The sequence below is a fragment of the Oncorhynchus keta genome, chromosome 22, assembly GCF_023373465.1.
Source record: "Oncorhynchus keta strain PuntledgeMale-10-30-2019 chromosome 22, Oket_V2, whole genome shotgun sequence".
In the NCBI taxonomy this organism is placed as follows: Eukaryota; Metazoa; Chordata; class Actinopteri; order Salmoniformes; family Salmonidae; genus Oncorhynchus; species Oncorhynchus keta.
The window spans coordinates 57,795,860-57,813,922 of record NC_068442.1 but is presented as its reverse complement, the minus strand read 5'-3'; the positions used below and the strand labels follow the sequence as shown (position 1 = coordinate 57,813,922).

The window sequence follows — 18,063 nt, the reverse complement described above, 5'->3', positions numbered from 1 at the left end:
TACCAGTCAAAAATTTGGACACACCTATTCAGTCAAGGATTTTTCTTTATTTTTCTTTATGTTCTACACTGTGGAATAATAGTAAAGGCATCAAAAATATGAAATAACACATGGTATCATGTAGTAACCAAAAAAGGTTTAAACATTTAAATATGTAATATTCAAAGTAGCTACCGTTTGCCTTGACAGCTTTGCACACTCTTGGCATTGCCTCAACCAGCTTCATTAGGAATGCTTTTCTAATGATCTTGAAGGAGTTCCCATGTATGCTGAGCACTTGTTGGCTGATTTTCCTTCACTCTGCGGTCTAACTCATCCCAAACCATCTCAATTGGGTTGAGGTCGGGTGATTTTGGAGGCCATGTCATCTGATGCAGCACTTCATCACTCATTCATCAAATAGCCCTTACACAGCCTGGAGGTGTGTTGGGTCATTGTCCTGTTGAAAAACAAATGATAGTCCCACTAAGCGCAAATCAGATGGGATGATGTATCGCTGCAGAATGCTGTGGTACCCATGCTGGTTAAGTGTGCCTTGAATTCTAAATAAATAACTGACAGTGTCACCAGCAAAGCATTCCCACACATCACACCTCCTCCTCCATGCTTCATGGTGGGAACCACACATGCAGAGATCATCCGTTCACCTACTCTGCGTCTCACAAAGAGACAGTGGTTGGAACCAAACATCTCAAATTTGGACTAATCAGACAGATTTGCACCGGTCTAATTAATTAATTAAAGTGAAGTCTCTTCAAATTGTTTGGTGTCCTTTAGTAGTGGTTTCTTTGTTTGCGAAATGCTTGTGCCATGAAGGCAAAAACAGCCAACAAGTGCTCAGCAATACCTGGGAACTCCTTCAAGACTGTTGGAAAAGAATTCCAAATGAAGCTGGTTGAGAGAATGTCAAGATGCAATAGATGGTATAAAAGCTGCAATCAAAGCAAATGAATAATGCAAGATATGTAAGAATCTCAAATATAAAATATATTTTGTTTTATTTAACTTTTTTTGGTTACTACATGATTCCATGTGTGTTATTTCATATTTTGGATGTCTTCACTATGATTCTACAATGTAGAAAATAGTACAAATAAAGAACAACCCTGGAATGAGGAGGTGTCCAAACTTTTGACTGGTACTGTATGTGTCTCTACGTATGTGCAGTATCTCTACATAATGCTTAAGTCTGTCTATATATCACAGTGTTTCCTTATATGTATATTAAGTATTTTATTTGTTGTGTTGTTTCTTGTTTGGACCACAGGAAGAGTAGCCTCGGCAGCAGCTAATAATATAAATCCTAATAAATACTACTACTACCTAACGAATTTGGCAATTTCCGTCAATCTGTGAGGACGCGTCACCAGGATTCCTATAGACGCACATGATCATTTGATTTAACTCACTCCGCATACAGGAGGGTGGAGGTGTATGTATGACCAATGGAATGACACCTAAAGAGAAATCTCAGCCTAGCCCAAAGAGACAGGCAACCAAAACCGAGCACAATTAGGCTGATATGAAATGGGGTACACCTGTCAATTGGCTGTGGACAGGTATAGCCACGACGCTCACCATAGTGACGCCTACTGGAATCAAGTGTGTGACCATTGGAAATGAGACAGGCAATAAGACAGGTGTTTTAAAAATGCTTCTTTAATGTAAATTTGAATGTAAAAACATGCATATGCAACATTCTGTTTCACAAAACAGTATTCGATTCAACTGCAAATGGAAATCAAAAACTCTCAAAGTAACATACAGTATATTTCATAAATATATTGAATTTAATACTGATAAAAATTCTAATTAAATCCCACAGACGATGATTCCACATTTGCTCCAGATTTCCTTTTCCTATTTTCTCAGTGACAATTTGGTTTATCGTGTTCACAATCCAGCCTATAACTCTAGACTGAAGGTGAAGGTACAGAACGATCAGAGGAAACACTAAGGCAGAGGGATCATCTGATGGGATGGCTTGTGCAGATTCATTACTATTAATATATTTAGGTCCTGACAGCTGAGGCTACGATCATCACCATGAAGTGTTATCAAGAGTACAAATTCTATTACACCCGATTCAAGGCAAAATATTCCTTAACCTGAACTTTTGTTTCAAGTATGTTTCATAAACGAATCTATGTGAATTATGTATTCATGATTGCGCAACAACATGCATTGTACTGAATTATCTGACCACAGGATGGCGCTGCTACACAGAGTTTTACAGACTGTTTGGCAAAAGCTCCTTGTTTGTCTGGTCCACATGGGTTAGTCTTATAATTTAACTCTTCAGATAACATGGCATATTACACCCAAACCCTGTTCTTCTTATGTTATCATTCTTCATTTGATCTTTGTGCATTTGTCTGTTCCATTAAACAAATACAATATTTGAATGTTAAGATGTTCAGAGTTGATCCGTTAGGTGTAATAAATAGCGACATAAACAAAGCTAGCTACATCACGTGAAACTTTATTTGCCACATGTGCCGAATACAACAAGTGTAGACTTTACCGTGAAATGCTGACTGACAAGCCCTTAACCAACAGTGCAGTTCAAGAAGAAGAAAATATTTACCAAGTAGACTAAAATAAAAAGTAACACAATAAGAATAACGAGGCTATATACAGGGGGCACCGGTACCGAGTCAGTGTGTGGGGGTACAGGCTAGTTGAGGTAATCTGTACATGTCGGTGGGGGCGAAGTGACTCTGCACAGGTAACAAATAAACAGTGAGTAGCAGCAGTGTACAAGATAAAGATGGTAATAATGTATTCGTGTGGATATTGGGCTTGATTAGGTTGAGTTTTATTTTACCTTTATTTAACTAGGCAAGTCAGTTAAGAACAAATTGTTATTTTCAATGACGGCCTAGGAACAGTGGGTTAACTGCCTGTTCGGGGGCAGAACGACATATTTGTACCTTGTCAGCTCGGGGATTTGAACTTACAACCTTGCGGTTGCTAGTCCAACGCTCTAACCACTAGGCTACCCTGCCACCTCTACACTCTAACCACTAGGCTACCCTGCCACCCCGTGATGACATCTTATAAAGTAAGGAGAGAAACCTTCCTATCGCTACTGCTGTGTGACTTCTTTATTATTAAAACAATGTCAGTATCTCTTCCTCTGCAGTGGCTGGGGAGGAGAGGCAGCTACTGTGGATAGGGAGAGAGACTGGGACCTTGCAGAACTGGGTTGATGGGCTTCCTGAAGTCAAACCCTGATCAGATAACCAATTGGTCTAGGGTCAGCATGGGACGTTAATAGGTGACGTAAGGATTGGGTGGGTTGCCTCAGTAGCCATGTTGCTATGGTTACTACCAGTAAAACAGTTGAAACTAGCTAGTAAGCTAACTGACACATTTCAATTTCATAAATACTGGAGGCTCCTGTCGCAGCCTCCAGTATTTATGCTGAAATAGTTTGTGTCGAGGGGTTAGGGTCAGTCTTATATCTGGAGTACTTCTCCTGTCTTATCTGGTGTCCGTATGCTCCCTCTAATTCTCTCTTCTCTCTGAGGACCTGAGCCCTAGGACCATGCCTCAGGCCTACCTGGCCTGATGACTCCTTGCTGTCCCCAGTCCACCTGGTCGTGCTGCTGCTCCAGTTTCAACTGTTCTGCCTGTGGCTATGGAAACCTGACCTGTACACTGGATGTGCTACCTGTCCCAGACCTGCTGTTTCGACTCTCTCCGCTACACCTGCTGTCTCTTAACTCTGAATGATCGGCTATGAAAATCCAACTGACATTTATTCCTGAGGTGCCTGGCCTGCCTGACCTGTTGCACCAGTTTTTCCTAGCCACCGTGCTTCTACATCTGCATTGCTTGCTGTTTGGGGTTTTAGGCTGGGTTTCTGTATCGCACTTTGTGACATCTGCTGATGTAAAAAGGGCTTTATAAATACATTTGATTGATTGATTGACTGCTAAACAGGAAGTTGTTGTTGTCCTTATAGGATCTCGTCCTCTGACTCCTGCTGTCTCTCTCTGGGTTTCAGCAGTCCCATCTCCATTGGGGGGGTTCTCTTCAATCTGGATCGTACCACACTGCAGAGGGGCGTGAGGCATGGTGAGTGTACTGTAGAATTAGATTTACCAGATTACAAACTCAATGGAGAATCTGTTTATTGAACTTGCTTTTTAGTCCAGAACTAGGCTTAAAGGTCCTGAACAGTCTTTCTGATTCCCATGTAAAATAGCCTTTTGACTAAAATATCACCCATATCAAAATGCTTAAAAGCACTTTCTCTCTTACGGCTAACTTACCAGGAAATGTGAAAAGCCAGACTGAGTGGGCAGTGAGCTGTATATTCATTCACATTGACGGACAGCTTTTTGACATGTGGATGTAGGGAGCACTGTTGCAGTAAAACCATCTCAAGAAAATGTGGTGGAACACAAAGCAACTCAAACAACATTGAAATTGCATCAATTATATACAGTTGAAGTTGGATGTTTACACACACCTTAGCCAAATACATTTGAACTAAGTTTTTCACAATTTCTGACATTTAATCCTAGTAAAAAAAAAATCCCTGTCTTAGGTTCAGTTAGGATCACCACTTTATTGTAACAATGTGAAGTGTCAGAATAATAGTAGAGAGAATTATATATTTCAGCTTTTATTTATTTCATCACATTCCCAGTGGGTCAGAAGTTTACCTACACTCAATTAGTATTTGATAGCATTGCCTTCAAATGGTTTAACTTGGGTCAAACGTGTTGGGTAGCCTTCCACAAGCTTCCCACAATAAGTTGAGTGAATTTTGGCCCATTCCTCCTGACAGAGCTGGTGTAACTGAGTCAGGTTTGTAGGCCTCCTTGCTCGCACACGCTTTTTCAGCTCTGACCTTGACTTTGTTGTCCTTAAGCCATTTTGCTACAACTTTGGAAGACCCATTTGCGACCTAGCTTTAACTTCCTGACTGATGTCTTGTGATTTTGTTTCAATATATCCACCTAATTTTCCTGCCTAATGATGCCATCTATTTTGTGAAGTGCACCAGTCCCTCCTGCAGCAAAGCACCCCCACAACATGATGCTGCCACCCCCGTGCTTCACGGTTGGGATGGTGTTCTTCGGTTTGCAAGCCTCCCCCCTTTTCCTCCAAACATAACGATGGTCATTATGGCCAAACAGTTCTATTTTTCATCAGACCAGAGGACATTTCTCCAAAAATTAAACATTGTGTCCCCATGTGCAGTGCAAACCTTAGTCTGGCTCTTTTATGGCGGTTTTGGAGCAGTGGCTTCTTCCTTGCTGAGTGGCCGTTCAAGTACTCGTTTTACTGTGGATATAAAGTGGGTATTTGATACACTGACGATTTTGCAGGTTTCCTACTTACAAAGCACGTAACGTTCTGTATATTTTTTAATCATAGGTACACTAACTGTGAGAGACGGAATCTAAAACAAAAATCCAGAAAATCACATAGTATGATTTTTAAGTAATTCATTTGCATTTTATTGCATGACATAAGTATTTGATCACCTACCAACCAGTAAGAATTCCGGCTCTCACAGACCTGTTAGTATTTCTTTAAGAAGCCCTCCTGTTCTCCACTCATTACCTGTATTAACTGCACCTGTTTGAACTCGTTACCTGTATAAAAGACACCTGTCCACACACTCAATCAAACAGACTCCAACCTATCCACAATGGCCAAGACCAGAGAGCTGTGTAAGGACATCAGGGATACAATTGTAGACCTGCACAAGGTTGGGATGGGTTACAGGACAATAGGCAAGCAGCTTGGTGAGAAGGCAACAACTGTTGGCGCAATTATTAGAAATTGGAAGAAGTTCAAGATGACGGTCAATCACCCTGGGGCTCCATGCAAGATCTCACCTCGTGGGGCATCAATGATCATGAGGAAGGTGAGGAATCAGCCCAGAACTACACGGCAGGATGGTCAATGACCTGAAGAGAGCTGGGACCACAGTCTCAAAGAAAACCATTAGTAACACACTATGCCGTCATGGATTAAAATCCTGCAGCGCATGCAAGGTCCCCCTGCTCAAGCCAGTGTGCTGTGTCCAGGCCCGTCTGAAGTTTGCCAATGACCATCTGGATGATCCAGAGGAGGAATGGGAGAAGGTCATGTGGTCTGATGAGACGAAAATAGAGCTTTTTGGTCTAAACTCCACTCGCCGTGTTTGGAGGAAGAAGAAGGATGAGTACAACCCCAAGAACACCATCCCAACCATGAAGCATGGAGGTGGAAACATCATTCTTTGGGGATGCTTTTCTGCAAAGGGGACAGGACGACTGCACCGTATTGAGGGGAGGATGGATGGGGCCATGTATCGCGAGATCTTGGCCAAAAAACCTCCTTCCCTCAGTAAGAGCATTGAAGATGGGTCGTGGCTGGGTCTTCCAGCATGACAATGACTCGAAACACACAGCCAGGGCAACTAAGCAGTGGCTCCGTAAGAAGCATCTCAAGGTCCTGGAGTGGCCTAGCCAGTCTCCAGACCTGAACCCAATAGAAAATCTTTGGAGGGAGCTGAATGTCCGTATTGCCCAGCGACAGCCCCGAAACCTGAAGGATCTGGAGAAGGTCTGTATGGAGGAGTGGGCCAAAATCACTGCTGCAGTGTGTGCAACCTGGTCAAGAACTACAGGAAACTTATGATCTCTGTGATTGCAAACAAAGGTTTCTGTACCAAATATTAAGTTCTGCTTTTCTGATGTATCAAATACTTATGTCATGCAATAAAATGCAAATGAATTACTTAAAAATCATACAATGTGATTTTCTGGATTTGTTTATTTTTAGATTCCGTCTCTCACAGTTGAAGTGTACCTATGATAAAACATTACAGACCTCTACATGCTTTGTAAGTAGGAAAACCTGCAAAATCGGCAGTGTATCAAATACTTGTTCTCCCCACTGTAGATAATTTTGTACCTGTTTCCTCCAGCATCTTCACAAGGTCCTTTGCTGTTGTTCTGGGATTGATTTGCACTTTTCGCACCAAAGTACGTTAATCTCTAGGAGACAGAATGCATCTCCTTCCTGAGCGGCATGACGGCTGCGTGGTCCCATGGTGTTTATATTTGTGTACTATTGTTTGTACAGATAAACATGGTACCTTCAGGAGTTTGTAAATTGCTCCCAAGGATGAACCAGACTTGTGGAGGTCTACAATGTTTTTTCTGAGGTCTTGGATGATTTATTTTGATATTCCCATGATGTCAAGAAAAGAGGCAATGAGTTTGAAGGTAGGCCTTGAAATACATCTACAGGTACACCTCCAATTTACTCAAATGATGTCAATTGGCCTATCAGAAGCTTCTAAAGCCATGACATAATATATAATAATATATGCCATTTCTTTTATAAAGCAGTCATGACATAATTTTCTGGTGTTACAAGCAATGCTTTTCAGAAGGACATAAAGCTGTTTAAAGGCACAGTCAACTTAGTGTATGTAAACTTCTGACCCACTGGAATTGTGATACAGTGATGTAATCTGTCTAACACCAGACACAGATAAGAGGGGATAAATAAAAGTATCTTTGCCATAGATGAATAGGGTCAACTGTAATTATAGTTTCTGACACCCTACAGTCAAAATTTGGCACCAGTAGAGTAGCTATCTATCAATATAAATCACGCCCCTCTGCAAATACGCCTTCTCCGATGTTGGTTTCAAGGAGGTACTTATTTAAATTAGGTAAGAGAATATCATGTTACCATTGGTGTATTAAAATGAGAGGAGGGCCTCCCGGGTGGCGCAGTGGATAACAGTGCTGTACCGTCAGCTGTGCCATCAGAGACTCTGGGTTTGTGCCCAGGCTCTGTCATAACCGGCCGTGACCGGGAGGTCCGTGAGGAGACGCACAATTGGCCTAGCGTCGTCCGGGTTAGGGAGGTGTGACGGCCCTGAATTTTTCTGAACCGTCTCAGTGCTTCTCCTTCCAATAGGGCGCTTTCCCTTTAATTCCCAATTAAATAGCCAGCATCAGCTGCGCAAAAGTGGGGTTGTGATGGAGACGTGAATGAGGATGTGTTCAACCCTCAGTTCCCGAAGCTTCTCTATTCCGCTTGTTTTGTTGCCGTTAAACGTGTGTTTTGTAGCCTAAGAGAGTTTACTCAGGATCGGATCCACTCTTTGCGTCCCTGGACTACACCTCTCCGTTCTTCGTGGCCTTTCTCCGCTGGAGATCTATTGGCGGATTGGATTGTCTGACTGACCGACTGACTACAACCTTTTTGTATACGGTATTTCATTTGATGTGAGGTATACTGTGATGATTTATGTAGTTAGTTGTAGTTGAGGACTTAGTAAGAGTTGATATGCTTTAAAGTTCTGTGGTAAAATAATTGTTATATTGATTGTATGATTGAGACTGGGTTTACGCTACACTTGTATGAACGGACAAACATTGCGTGACGAAGGTCACTTGAGTTCCCTGAACTCCTCTACCGGGCTGGACGCTTTTCAGGCCCGAGGTACGGGACATTTCTGGAGGAACCAGAACTCACTGTGTTATATTATTATATGTGTGTGTGATCATTTATGTAGCTAATACAACCCACGCAAAAGAATATAGTTGTTTTTGAAGTTCTTTCCAATGTTTTAAGGGTTTATGAAAAGTTTATTTCCATCCTGACTTTTACATAAGTCCTTTGTATTGGTGTACTTGACGGACCAGATGGGACTCCTTCCCTCCCAAACTAAAAGGAGAAACCAATGTTTTCTCTAGTAGGCACAATCTACCTGGCACCCCTATAAATAATAACCTCAAGTCAAAACCGTTACAGAGGGCTTGGCCGGTAGGGATATACCTTTCTCATCGCGCACCAGCGACTCCTGTGGCGGGCCGGGCGCAGTGCGCGCTAACCAAGGTTTTCAGATGCACGGTGTTTCCACCGACACATTGGTGCGGCTGGCTTCCGGGTTGGATGCTCGCTGTGTTAAGAAGCAGTGCGGCTTGGTTGGGTTGTGTATCGGAGGACGCATGACTTTCAACCTTCGTCTCTCCCGAGCCCGTACGGGAGTTGTAGCGATGAGACAAGATAGTAGCTACTAAACAATTGGATACCACGAAATTGGGGAGAAAAATGGGTAAAATTCAAACAAAAAAATAAAAATGAGAGGAGATTACTCCTTAATAATCCCACCTCCTGAATCTAAGCGTTGGACATGGGATCATACTTGATCAATGTAGAAGCAACATGTTCATACTTTAGCCATCATACTCTGATCTGGTATAATCCAAATATCATTTCATTTTATGAAAAACATGATTTTGACTGTTCATGACCTTTAATGTGTCTGGGGAAACTGCCCCCAAATCAACTAAACTCTGGTGATAATGATGAAGGAATGGAATGCTGATGTACATCATTGTGACTGTAAATATGTAGGAGGTGTTAACCCATAAGACCTCAGGGAAAGTGTTGTCTCACTGGCTGATGGTTGCAGTACAGCACCAATACAGTGAGCAGGCTGAAGGCTAGATGTCAGCAGAAACATGATAAATTAACCAATAAGAACACAGGATAGGAGTGGGAAGGGTGTCTCACCAGATGATGGTGCAGTACAGCACTGACACAATAAGCAGGCTGAAGACCAGGTGCCAGCAGTAACACATAGTGATAAACATCATGTTGTTATGGTCCTTCTGGTCCCAGTCTGCACCGCTGGGGGAATACAGGACAAACCCAATCTGGAGGGGGGCAGAGATAAGAGAGGGTTAGAGGATGGAAACTGTTCCAGGGTTTATTATGCTGTAATAGGCTCAACTAGTTGGACACAAGCCGCTGCTATGGACGAAAACTGGACAATCAGGCTTCAAGTCTTCAAGTCTCCAGCAACGTTGCTCATCAAAAGAGTGTGGTTCATTGAATCACCTCAGTTACATTTCACCCCCCTTTGACCTCATACTCAGAGATCAGGGCACCAATATAACTGACTAGGCTTACTGTACAACAACAACACTTGCTGTGGCAACCAGAAGCAGAAGGATCCATGTACGTGATGAGCAATCTCGCCTGAGACCTGAAGACGTATTAAGACGTATTAGCTTGACTGATGGGGTTCTAACCAATGTTCCCTCTAAGCTCCCCCGGGACTACCGTGCAGGAGAAATATCAGCTCGCACAGAAAATCACGAGATTGAACTTCACTCAACTTTCTAGAGTTTTCCCCCTTAGTTAACACTATCAACGTTTCCCTTTACTGTGGGTATTGTGATCGAATCAACTCAATATCAGCCACTTTCAATAAAACATACCGAAACAAAATGAACTATGCAAGAGATTTTGTTGCTGGCAGAGTGCATCGGAGTAGGATTCCTTTTGCATTGACAGTCACGACTCAGGCCCGTACTCTACACAGACCGGTGCGGCATAACTGATCAGAGCTGCAGTAGGTCTATATGCAAATCGACCATTGCCATATATGGCTCTGTGCCATTCACTGTGAACTGGACTGTGTTTACAGCATGAGTAGTCATGAGTAGATGTGCTTGTTTTGAGTTCAAAGCCAGAGCTGCATGTAGCCGTGTTTGTACATTTGTTCGTATCCTTTGCTAGTTAGTGAGTTATTAACCCAGTAATAGATAATTTGATGTCAGCAATGGGGGGAGTGACTACTTCCTACTAGAGCACAAAACGTATACATTTTTAGCCACCTTTGAAAAGCCAGTTACTGTTATTGACCAAATACTTATTTTCCACCATAATTTGCAAATAAATTCATAAAAATCCTACAATGTGATTTTCTGGATTTTTTTCTCATTTTGTCTGTCATAGTTGAAGTGTACCTATGATGAAAATTACAGGCCTCTCTCATATTTTTAAGTGGGAGAACTTGCACAATTGGTGGCTGACTAAATACTTTTTTGCCCCACTATAACTAAAAGCGGGTACAGCCTCAGTATTCACAGTAAAACTGTAACTAAAAGTGAGTACAGCCTCAGTGTTCACAGTAAAACTGTAACTTAAAGCGGGTACAGCCTCAGTGTTCACAGTAAAACTGTAACTTAGTGGGTACAGCCTCAGTGATCACAGTAAAACTGTAACTTAAAGCGGGTACAGCCTCAGTGTTCACAGTAAAACTGTAACTAAAAGCAGGTACAGCCTCAGTGTTCACAGTAAAACTGTAACTAAAAGCAGGTACAGCCTCAGTGTTCACAGTAAAACTGTAACTTAAAGTGGGTACAGGCTCTGTGTTCACAGTAAAACTGTAACTAAAAGTGAGTACAGCCTCAGTGTTCACAGTAAAACTGTAACTTAAAGCAGGTACAGCCTCCGTGTTCACAGTAAAACTGTAACTTAAAGCAGGTACAGGCTCTGTGTTCACAGTAAAACTGTAACTTAAAGCAGGTACAGCCTCAGTGTTCACAGTAAAACTGTAACTTAAAGCAGGTACAGGCTCTGTGTTCACAGTAAAACTGTGACTAAAAGTGGGTACAGCCTTGGTGTTCACAGTAAAACGTTGTCTACCTCAGACCAACCTACTGTCGGCTCCTGGAGAGGGATAAATCTACAATTAAAACTGTCCACTGTATCACTTGTCTCCAGGGGTGTTTGGACTGTACTATGTGGGAGGTATTTGGTCTCCAGGGGTGTTTTGACTACTATGTGGGAGGTATTTGGTCTCCAGGGGTGTTTTGACTGTACTATGTGGGAGGTATTTGGTCTCCAGGGGTGTTTTGACTGTACTATGTGGGAGGTATTTGGTCTCCAGGGGTGTTTTGACTGTACTATGTGGGAGGTATTTGGTCTCCAGGGGTGTTTTGACTGTACTATGTGGGAGGTATTTGGTCTCCAGGGGTGTTTTGACTGTACTATGTGGGAGGTATTTAGTCTCCAGGGGTGATTTGACTGTACTATGTGGGAGGTATTTGGTCTCCAGGGGTGTTTTGACTGTACTATGTGGGAGGTATTTGGTCTCCAGGGGTGTTTTGACTGTACTATGTGGGAGGTATTTGGTCTCCAGGGGTGTTTTGACTGTACTATGTGGGAGGTATTTGGTCTCCAGGGGTGTTTTGACTGTACTATGTGGGAGGTATTTGGTCTCCAGGGGTGTTTTGACTGTACTATGTGGGAGGTATTTGGTCTCCAGGGGTGTTTTGACTATATACTATGTGGGAGGTATTGGGTCTCCAGGGGTGTTTTGACTGTACTATGTGGGAGGTATTTGGTCTCCAGGGGTGTTTTGACTGTACTATGTGGGAGGTATTTGGTCTCCAGGGGTGTTTTGACTGTACTATGTGGGAGGTATTTGGTCTCCAGGGGTGTTTTGACTGTACTATGTGGGAGGTATTTGGTCTCCAGGGGTGTTTTGACTGTACTATGTGGGAGGTATTTGGTCTCCAGGGGTGTTTTGACTGTACTATGTGGGAGGTATTGGGTCTCCAGGGGTGTTTTGACTGTACTATGTGGGAGGTATTTGGTCTCCAGGGGTGTTTTGACTATATACTATGTGGGAGGTATTTGGTCTCCAGGGGTGTTTTGACTGTACTATGTGGGAGGTATTTGGTCTCCAGGGGTGTTTTGACTGTACTATGTGGGAGGTATTTGGTCTCCAGGGGTGTTTTGACTATACTATGTGGGAGGTATTGGGTCTCCAGGGGTGTTTTGACTATATACTATGTGGGAGGTATTGGGTCTCCAGGGGTGTTTTGACTATATACTATGTGGGAGGTATTGGGTCTCCAGGGGTGTTTTGACTGTACTACGTGGGAGGTATTTGAGGACAGCAGCTCTGATCTTGATGTTGTTTCATACTTTGTAAACTTATGTGTTGAGTCAGTTGTTCCTACTAAAACCTGTACAATCTTCCCTAACAATAAGCCTTGGGTATCAAAACATCTAAAATCACTACTTAATAGGAAGAAGGCAGTTTATGCTGAGGGTAATAGACAGACTAAGAGATGTACAACGTGAGATCAGTTTATGCTGAGGGTGATAGACAGACTAAGAGATGTACAACGTGAGATCAGTTTATGCTGAGGGTAATAGACAGGCTTTAAGAGATGTACAACGTGAGATCAGTTTATGCTGAGGGTGATAGACAGGATGTAAGAGTTGTACAACGTGAGATCAGTTTATGCTGAGGGGGATAGACAGGCTTTAAGAGATGTACAACGTGAGATCAGTTTATGCTGAGGGTGATAGACAGGATGTAAGAGTTGTACAACGTGAGATCAGTTTATGCTGAGGGGGATAGACAGGCTTTAAGAGATGTACAACGTGAGATCAGTTTATGCTGAGGGGTGATAGACAGGCTTTAAGAGTTGTACAACGTGAGATCAGTTTATGCTGAGGGTGATAGACAGGCTTTAAGAGTTGTACAACGTGAGATCAGTTTATGCTGAGGGTGATAGACAGACTGTAAGAGTTGTACAACGTGAGATCAGTTTATGCTGAGGGTGATAGACAGACTTTAAGAGATGTACAACGTGAGATCAGTTTATGCTGAGGGTGATAGACAGGATGTAAGAGATGTACAACGTGAGATCAGTTTATGCTGAGGGGTTTAGACAGGATGTAAGAGATGTACAACGTGAGATCAGTTTATGCTGAGGGTGATAGACAGACTTTAAGAGATGTACAACGTGAGATCAGTTTATGCTGAGGGTGATAGACAGGCTTTAAGAGATGTACAACGTGAGATCAGTTTATGCTGAGGGTGATAGACAGACTAAGAGATGTACAACGTGAGATCAAAAGACCGATCCGGCTGGACAAAGAGGCACACAAGCAAAGGGTGGAGAGGACCGTCTCTACCTGAAACGCAAGGGTGACCTGGCAAGGGATTAAATCCATGGCTAGTGCCCCCACATAGGCAGGGGAAAAACCAGTGCTGACCTTGGGGGATATGAGGGCCAGAACATGGCTAATGAACTGAATGTTTTCTTCTCAAGATTTGAATCAGACAACTTTGTATCGGAGGGGACTCACGGACCAGGCAAGGAGGACATTAATCAGAGAGACAACAAAGAGACCAAATATAACTCTGAAGGAGCTGCAAAGTGGAGATGGCACTAAATGCAGGGGAATTCTTGAGGGGAAACCTGTTTCATTTTTCCAGAGATTTGAGACTGAGACGGAGGTTCACCTTCCAGCAGGACAATGACCCTAACCATACTGCTAAAGCAACACAAGTGGTTTAAAGGGAAACATTTAAATGTCTTGTAATGGCCTAGTCAAAGCCCAGACCTCAATCCAATTGAGAATCTGTGGTATGACTTTAAGATTGCTGTACACCAGCGGGCCCATCCAACAAGGACCTGGAGCAGTTTTACCTTGAAGAATGGACAAACATCCCAGTGGCTAGATGTGCCAAGTCTATAGAGACATACCCCAAGAGACTTGCAGCTGTAATTGCTGCAAAAGGTGGCTCTACAAAGTATTGACAAATATTTTGCCACTTCAAAATGGTAGGCATGTTAATCAAATGATACAAACCCCCCAAAAACACATTTTGATTCCAGGTTGTAAGGCAACAAATAGGAAAAATGCAAAGAGGGTGAATACTTTCGCAAGCCACTGTAGGGTTAGTGGAAGTAGGCCTATCTACCCAGGTTTAGTGGAAGTAGGCCTATCTACCCAGGTTTAGTGGAAGTAGGCCTATCTACCCAGGTTTAGTGGAAGTAGGCCTATCTACCCAGGTTTAGTGGAAGTAGGCCTATCTACCCAGGTTTAGTGGAAGTAGGCCTATCTACCCAGGGTTAGTGGAAGTAGGCCTATCTACCCAGGTTTAGTGGAAGTAGGCCTATCTACCCAGGTTTAGTGGAAGTAGGCCTATCTACCCAGGTTTAGTGGAAGTAGGCCTATCTACCCAGGTTTAGTGGAAGTAGGCCTATCTACCCAGGTTTAGTGGAAGTAGGCCTATCTACCCAGGTTTAGTGGAAGTAGGCCTATCTACCCAGGGTTAGTGGAAGTAGGCCTATCTACCCAGGTTTAGTGGAAGTAGGCCTATCTACCCAGGTTTAGTGGAAGTAGGCCTATCTACCCAGGTTTAGTGGAAGTAGGCCTATCTACCCAGGTTTAGTGGAAGTAGGCCTATCTACCCAGGTTTAGTGGAAGTAGGCCTATCTACCCAGGTTTAGTGGAAGTAGGCCTATCTACCCAGGTTTAGTGGAAGTAGGCCTATCTACCCAGGGTTAGTGGAAGTAGGCCTATCTACCCAGGTTTAGTGGAAGTAGGCCTATCTACCCAGGTTTAGTGGAAGTAGGCCTATCTACCCAGGTTTAGTGGAAGTAGGCCTATCTACCCAGGTTTAGTGGAAGTAGGGCTATCTACCCAGGTTTAGTGGAAGTACGGCTATCTACCCAGGGTTCGTGGAAGTAGGCCTATCTACCCAGGGTTTAAGAGCGTCTGCTAAATGACTTAAATGTAAATGTAAATGTTTAGTGGAAGTAGGCCTATCTACCCAGGTTTAGTGGAAGTAGGCCTATCTACCCAGGTTTAGTGGAAGTAGGCCTATCTACCCAGGTTTAGTGGAAGTAGGCCTATCTACCCAGGGTTAGTGGAAGTAGGCCTGTCTACCCAGGTTTAGTGGAAGTAGGACTATCTACCCAGGTTTAGTAGAAGTAAACCTATCTACCCAGGTTTAGTGGAAGTAGGCCTATCTACCCAGGTTTAGTGGAAGTAGACCTATCTACCCAGGTTTAGTGGAAGTAGGCCTATCTACCCAGGTTTAGTGGAAGTAGACCTATCTACCCAGGTTTAGTGGAAGTAGGCCTATCTACCCAGGTTTAGTGGAAGTAGACCTATCTACCATGATTTAGTGGAAGTAGGCCTATCTACCCAGGTTTAGTGGAAGTAGGCCTATCTACCCAGGTTTAGTGGAAGTAGGCCTGTCTACCCAGGTTTAGTGGAAGTAGGGCTATCTACCCAGGTTTAGTGGAAGTACGGCTATCTACCCAGGGTTCGTGGAAGTAGGCCTATCTACCCAGGGTTTAAGAGCGTCTGCTAAATGACTTAAATGTAAATGTAAATGTTTAGTGGAAGTAGGCCTATCTACCCAGGTTTAGTGGAAGTAGGCCTATCTACCCAGGTTTAGTGGAAGTAGGCCTATCTACCCAGGTTTAGTGGAAGTAGGCCTATCTACCCAGGGTTAGTGGAAGTAGGCCTGTCTACCCAGGTTTAGTGGAAGTAGGCCTGTCTACCCAGGTTTAGTGGAAGTAGCCCTATCTACCCAGGTTTAGTGGAAGTAGGCCTATCTACCCAGGTTTAGTGGAAGTAGGCCTATCTACCCAGGTTTAGTGGAAGTAGGCCTATCTACCCAGGTTTAGTGGAAGTAGGCCTATCTACCCAGGTTTTGGAAGTGGCCTATCTACCCAGGTTTAGTGGAAGTAGGCCTATCTACCCAGGTGTTCTCAACTAGCCTACCTGGTACTTCCGGGTTGGAGCGAGCGGTCGCATCGGCACTTCCCTCCGCAGGTAGTATAACTTTTTCATTACATTTCATTACATTTCATTATAGTACAACGGTTTGATTTGTCTAATCTTAGCAATTTCTTCTTAGCTAGCTACATAGCCGTCTTTGTATCAAAGATAATTGCATAATTATCGTATTTCGTCGTCCTAACGTAATCTTCACTGCTATTTGCCCAGCAGCTAGCCAGCTAGCCAGCTAGCAAACGCCCACCGATTAGCAGCACTGTAGTAACTATTACATTCAACTGAACGACTTGATTAGTGTAGTGTTAGCTAGCTACATAGCTGTCTTTGCTGTCTTCGTATCCAAGATAATTGTGTAGTTTAGAATGTGTAGTCTTAGAGTGATTATCTTAATTTACCGAGGTTAGCTAGCCAGCTATTTGTCGTCCTTAACGTAGGAGACTCTGCTAGCTAGCCAACAGCTAGCCAACAGCTAGCCGACAGCTAGCCAACAGCTAGCCAACAGCTAGCCGACAGCTAGCCAACAGCTAGCCGACAGCTAGCCAACGTCTACCGAATAGGACTCAACAACCCGGTCGCATTCACAGGTAGTATCACATTTTCATTTCATTACAGTACAACGGTTTGATTTGTTTGATCGTAGCTAGCTACACAGCTAGCTACATAGCCGTCTTTGTATCAAAGATAATTGTGTAGTCTAGAGCGATTTTTCTAGGTTAGCTAGCCAGCTATTGTCATTCTTTTAACGCAACGTAACGTAAACAACACTGCTAGCTAGCCAGCTAGCCCCGAATAGCAGCACTGCAGAAACTATTACACTCAACGGAACGACTTGATTAGTGTAGTGTCAACAACGCAGCCACTGCCAGCTAGCCTACTTCAGCAGTACTGTATCATTTTAATCATTTTAGTCAATAAGATTCTTGCTACGTAAGCTTAACTTTCTGAACATTCGAGACGTGTAGTCCACTTGTCATTCCAATCTCCTTTGCATTAGCGTAGCCTCTTATGTAGCCTGTCAACTATGTGTCTGTCTATCCCTGTTCTCTCCTCTCTGCACAGACCATACAAACGCTCCACACAGCGTGGCCGCGGACACCCTAATCTGGTGGTCCCAGCGCGCACGACCCACGTGGAGTTCCAGGTCTCCGGTAGCCTCTGGAACTGCCGATCTGCAGCCAACAAGGCAGAGTTCATCTCAGCCTATGCCTCCCTCCAGTCCCTCGACTTCTTGGCACTGACGGAAACATGGATCACCACAGACAACACTGCTACTCCTACTGCTCTCTCTTCGTCCGCCCACGTGTTCTCGCACACCCCGAGAACTTCTGGTCAGCGGGGTGGTGGCACCGGGATCCTCATCTCTCCCAAGTGGTCATTCTCTCTTTCTCCCCTTACCCATCTGTCTATCGCCTCCTTTGAATTCCATGCTGTCACAGTTACCAGCCCTTTCAAGCTTAACATCCTTATCATTTATCGCCCTCCAGGTTCCCTCGGAGAGTTCATCAATGAGCTTGATACCTTGATAAGCTCCTTTCCTGAGGACGGCTCACCTCTCACAGTGCTGGGCGACTTTAACCTCCCCACGTCTACCTTTGACTCATTCCTCTCTGCCTCCTTCTTTCCACTCCTCTCCTCTTTTGACCTCACCCTCTCACCTTCCCCCTACTCACAAGGCAG

General features: G+C 43.7%; 1 protein-coding gene across 1 annotated transcript in view; it reads right to left on the bottom strand.

Moving 5' to 3' along the window:
• Nucleotides 1-1,641: 1,641 nt before the first annotated feature.
• tmem45a (transmembrane protein 45a) overlaps nt 1,642-18,063 on the bottom strand; it is a 66,774-nt gene continuing 50,352 nt past the window's right edge. The window contains exons 5-6 of the mRNA XM_052475783.1: nt 9,550-9,692; nt 1,642-4,061 (exon numbers count right to left, since the gene is read on the bottom strand). Of these exons, the coding sequence (XP_052331743.1) occupies nt 3,965-4,061; nt 9,550-9,692 (240 nt within the window). The 3' untranslated portion in view covers nt 1,642-3,964. The remainder of the gene's footprint in view (nt 4,062-9,549; nt 9,693-18,063) is intronic.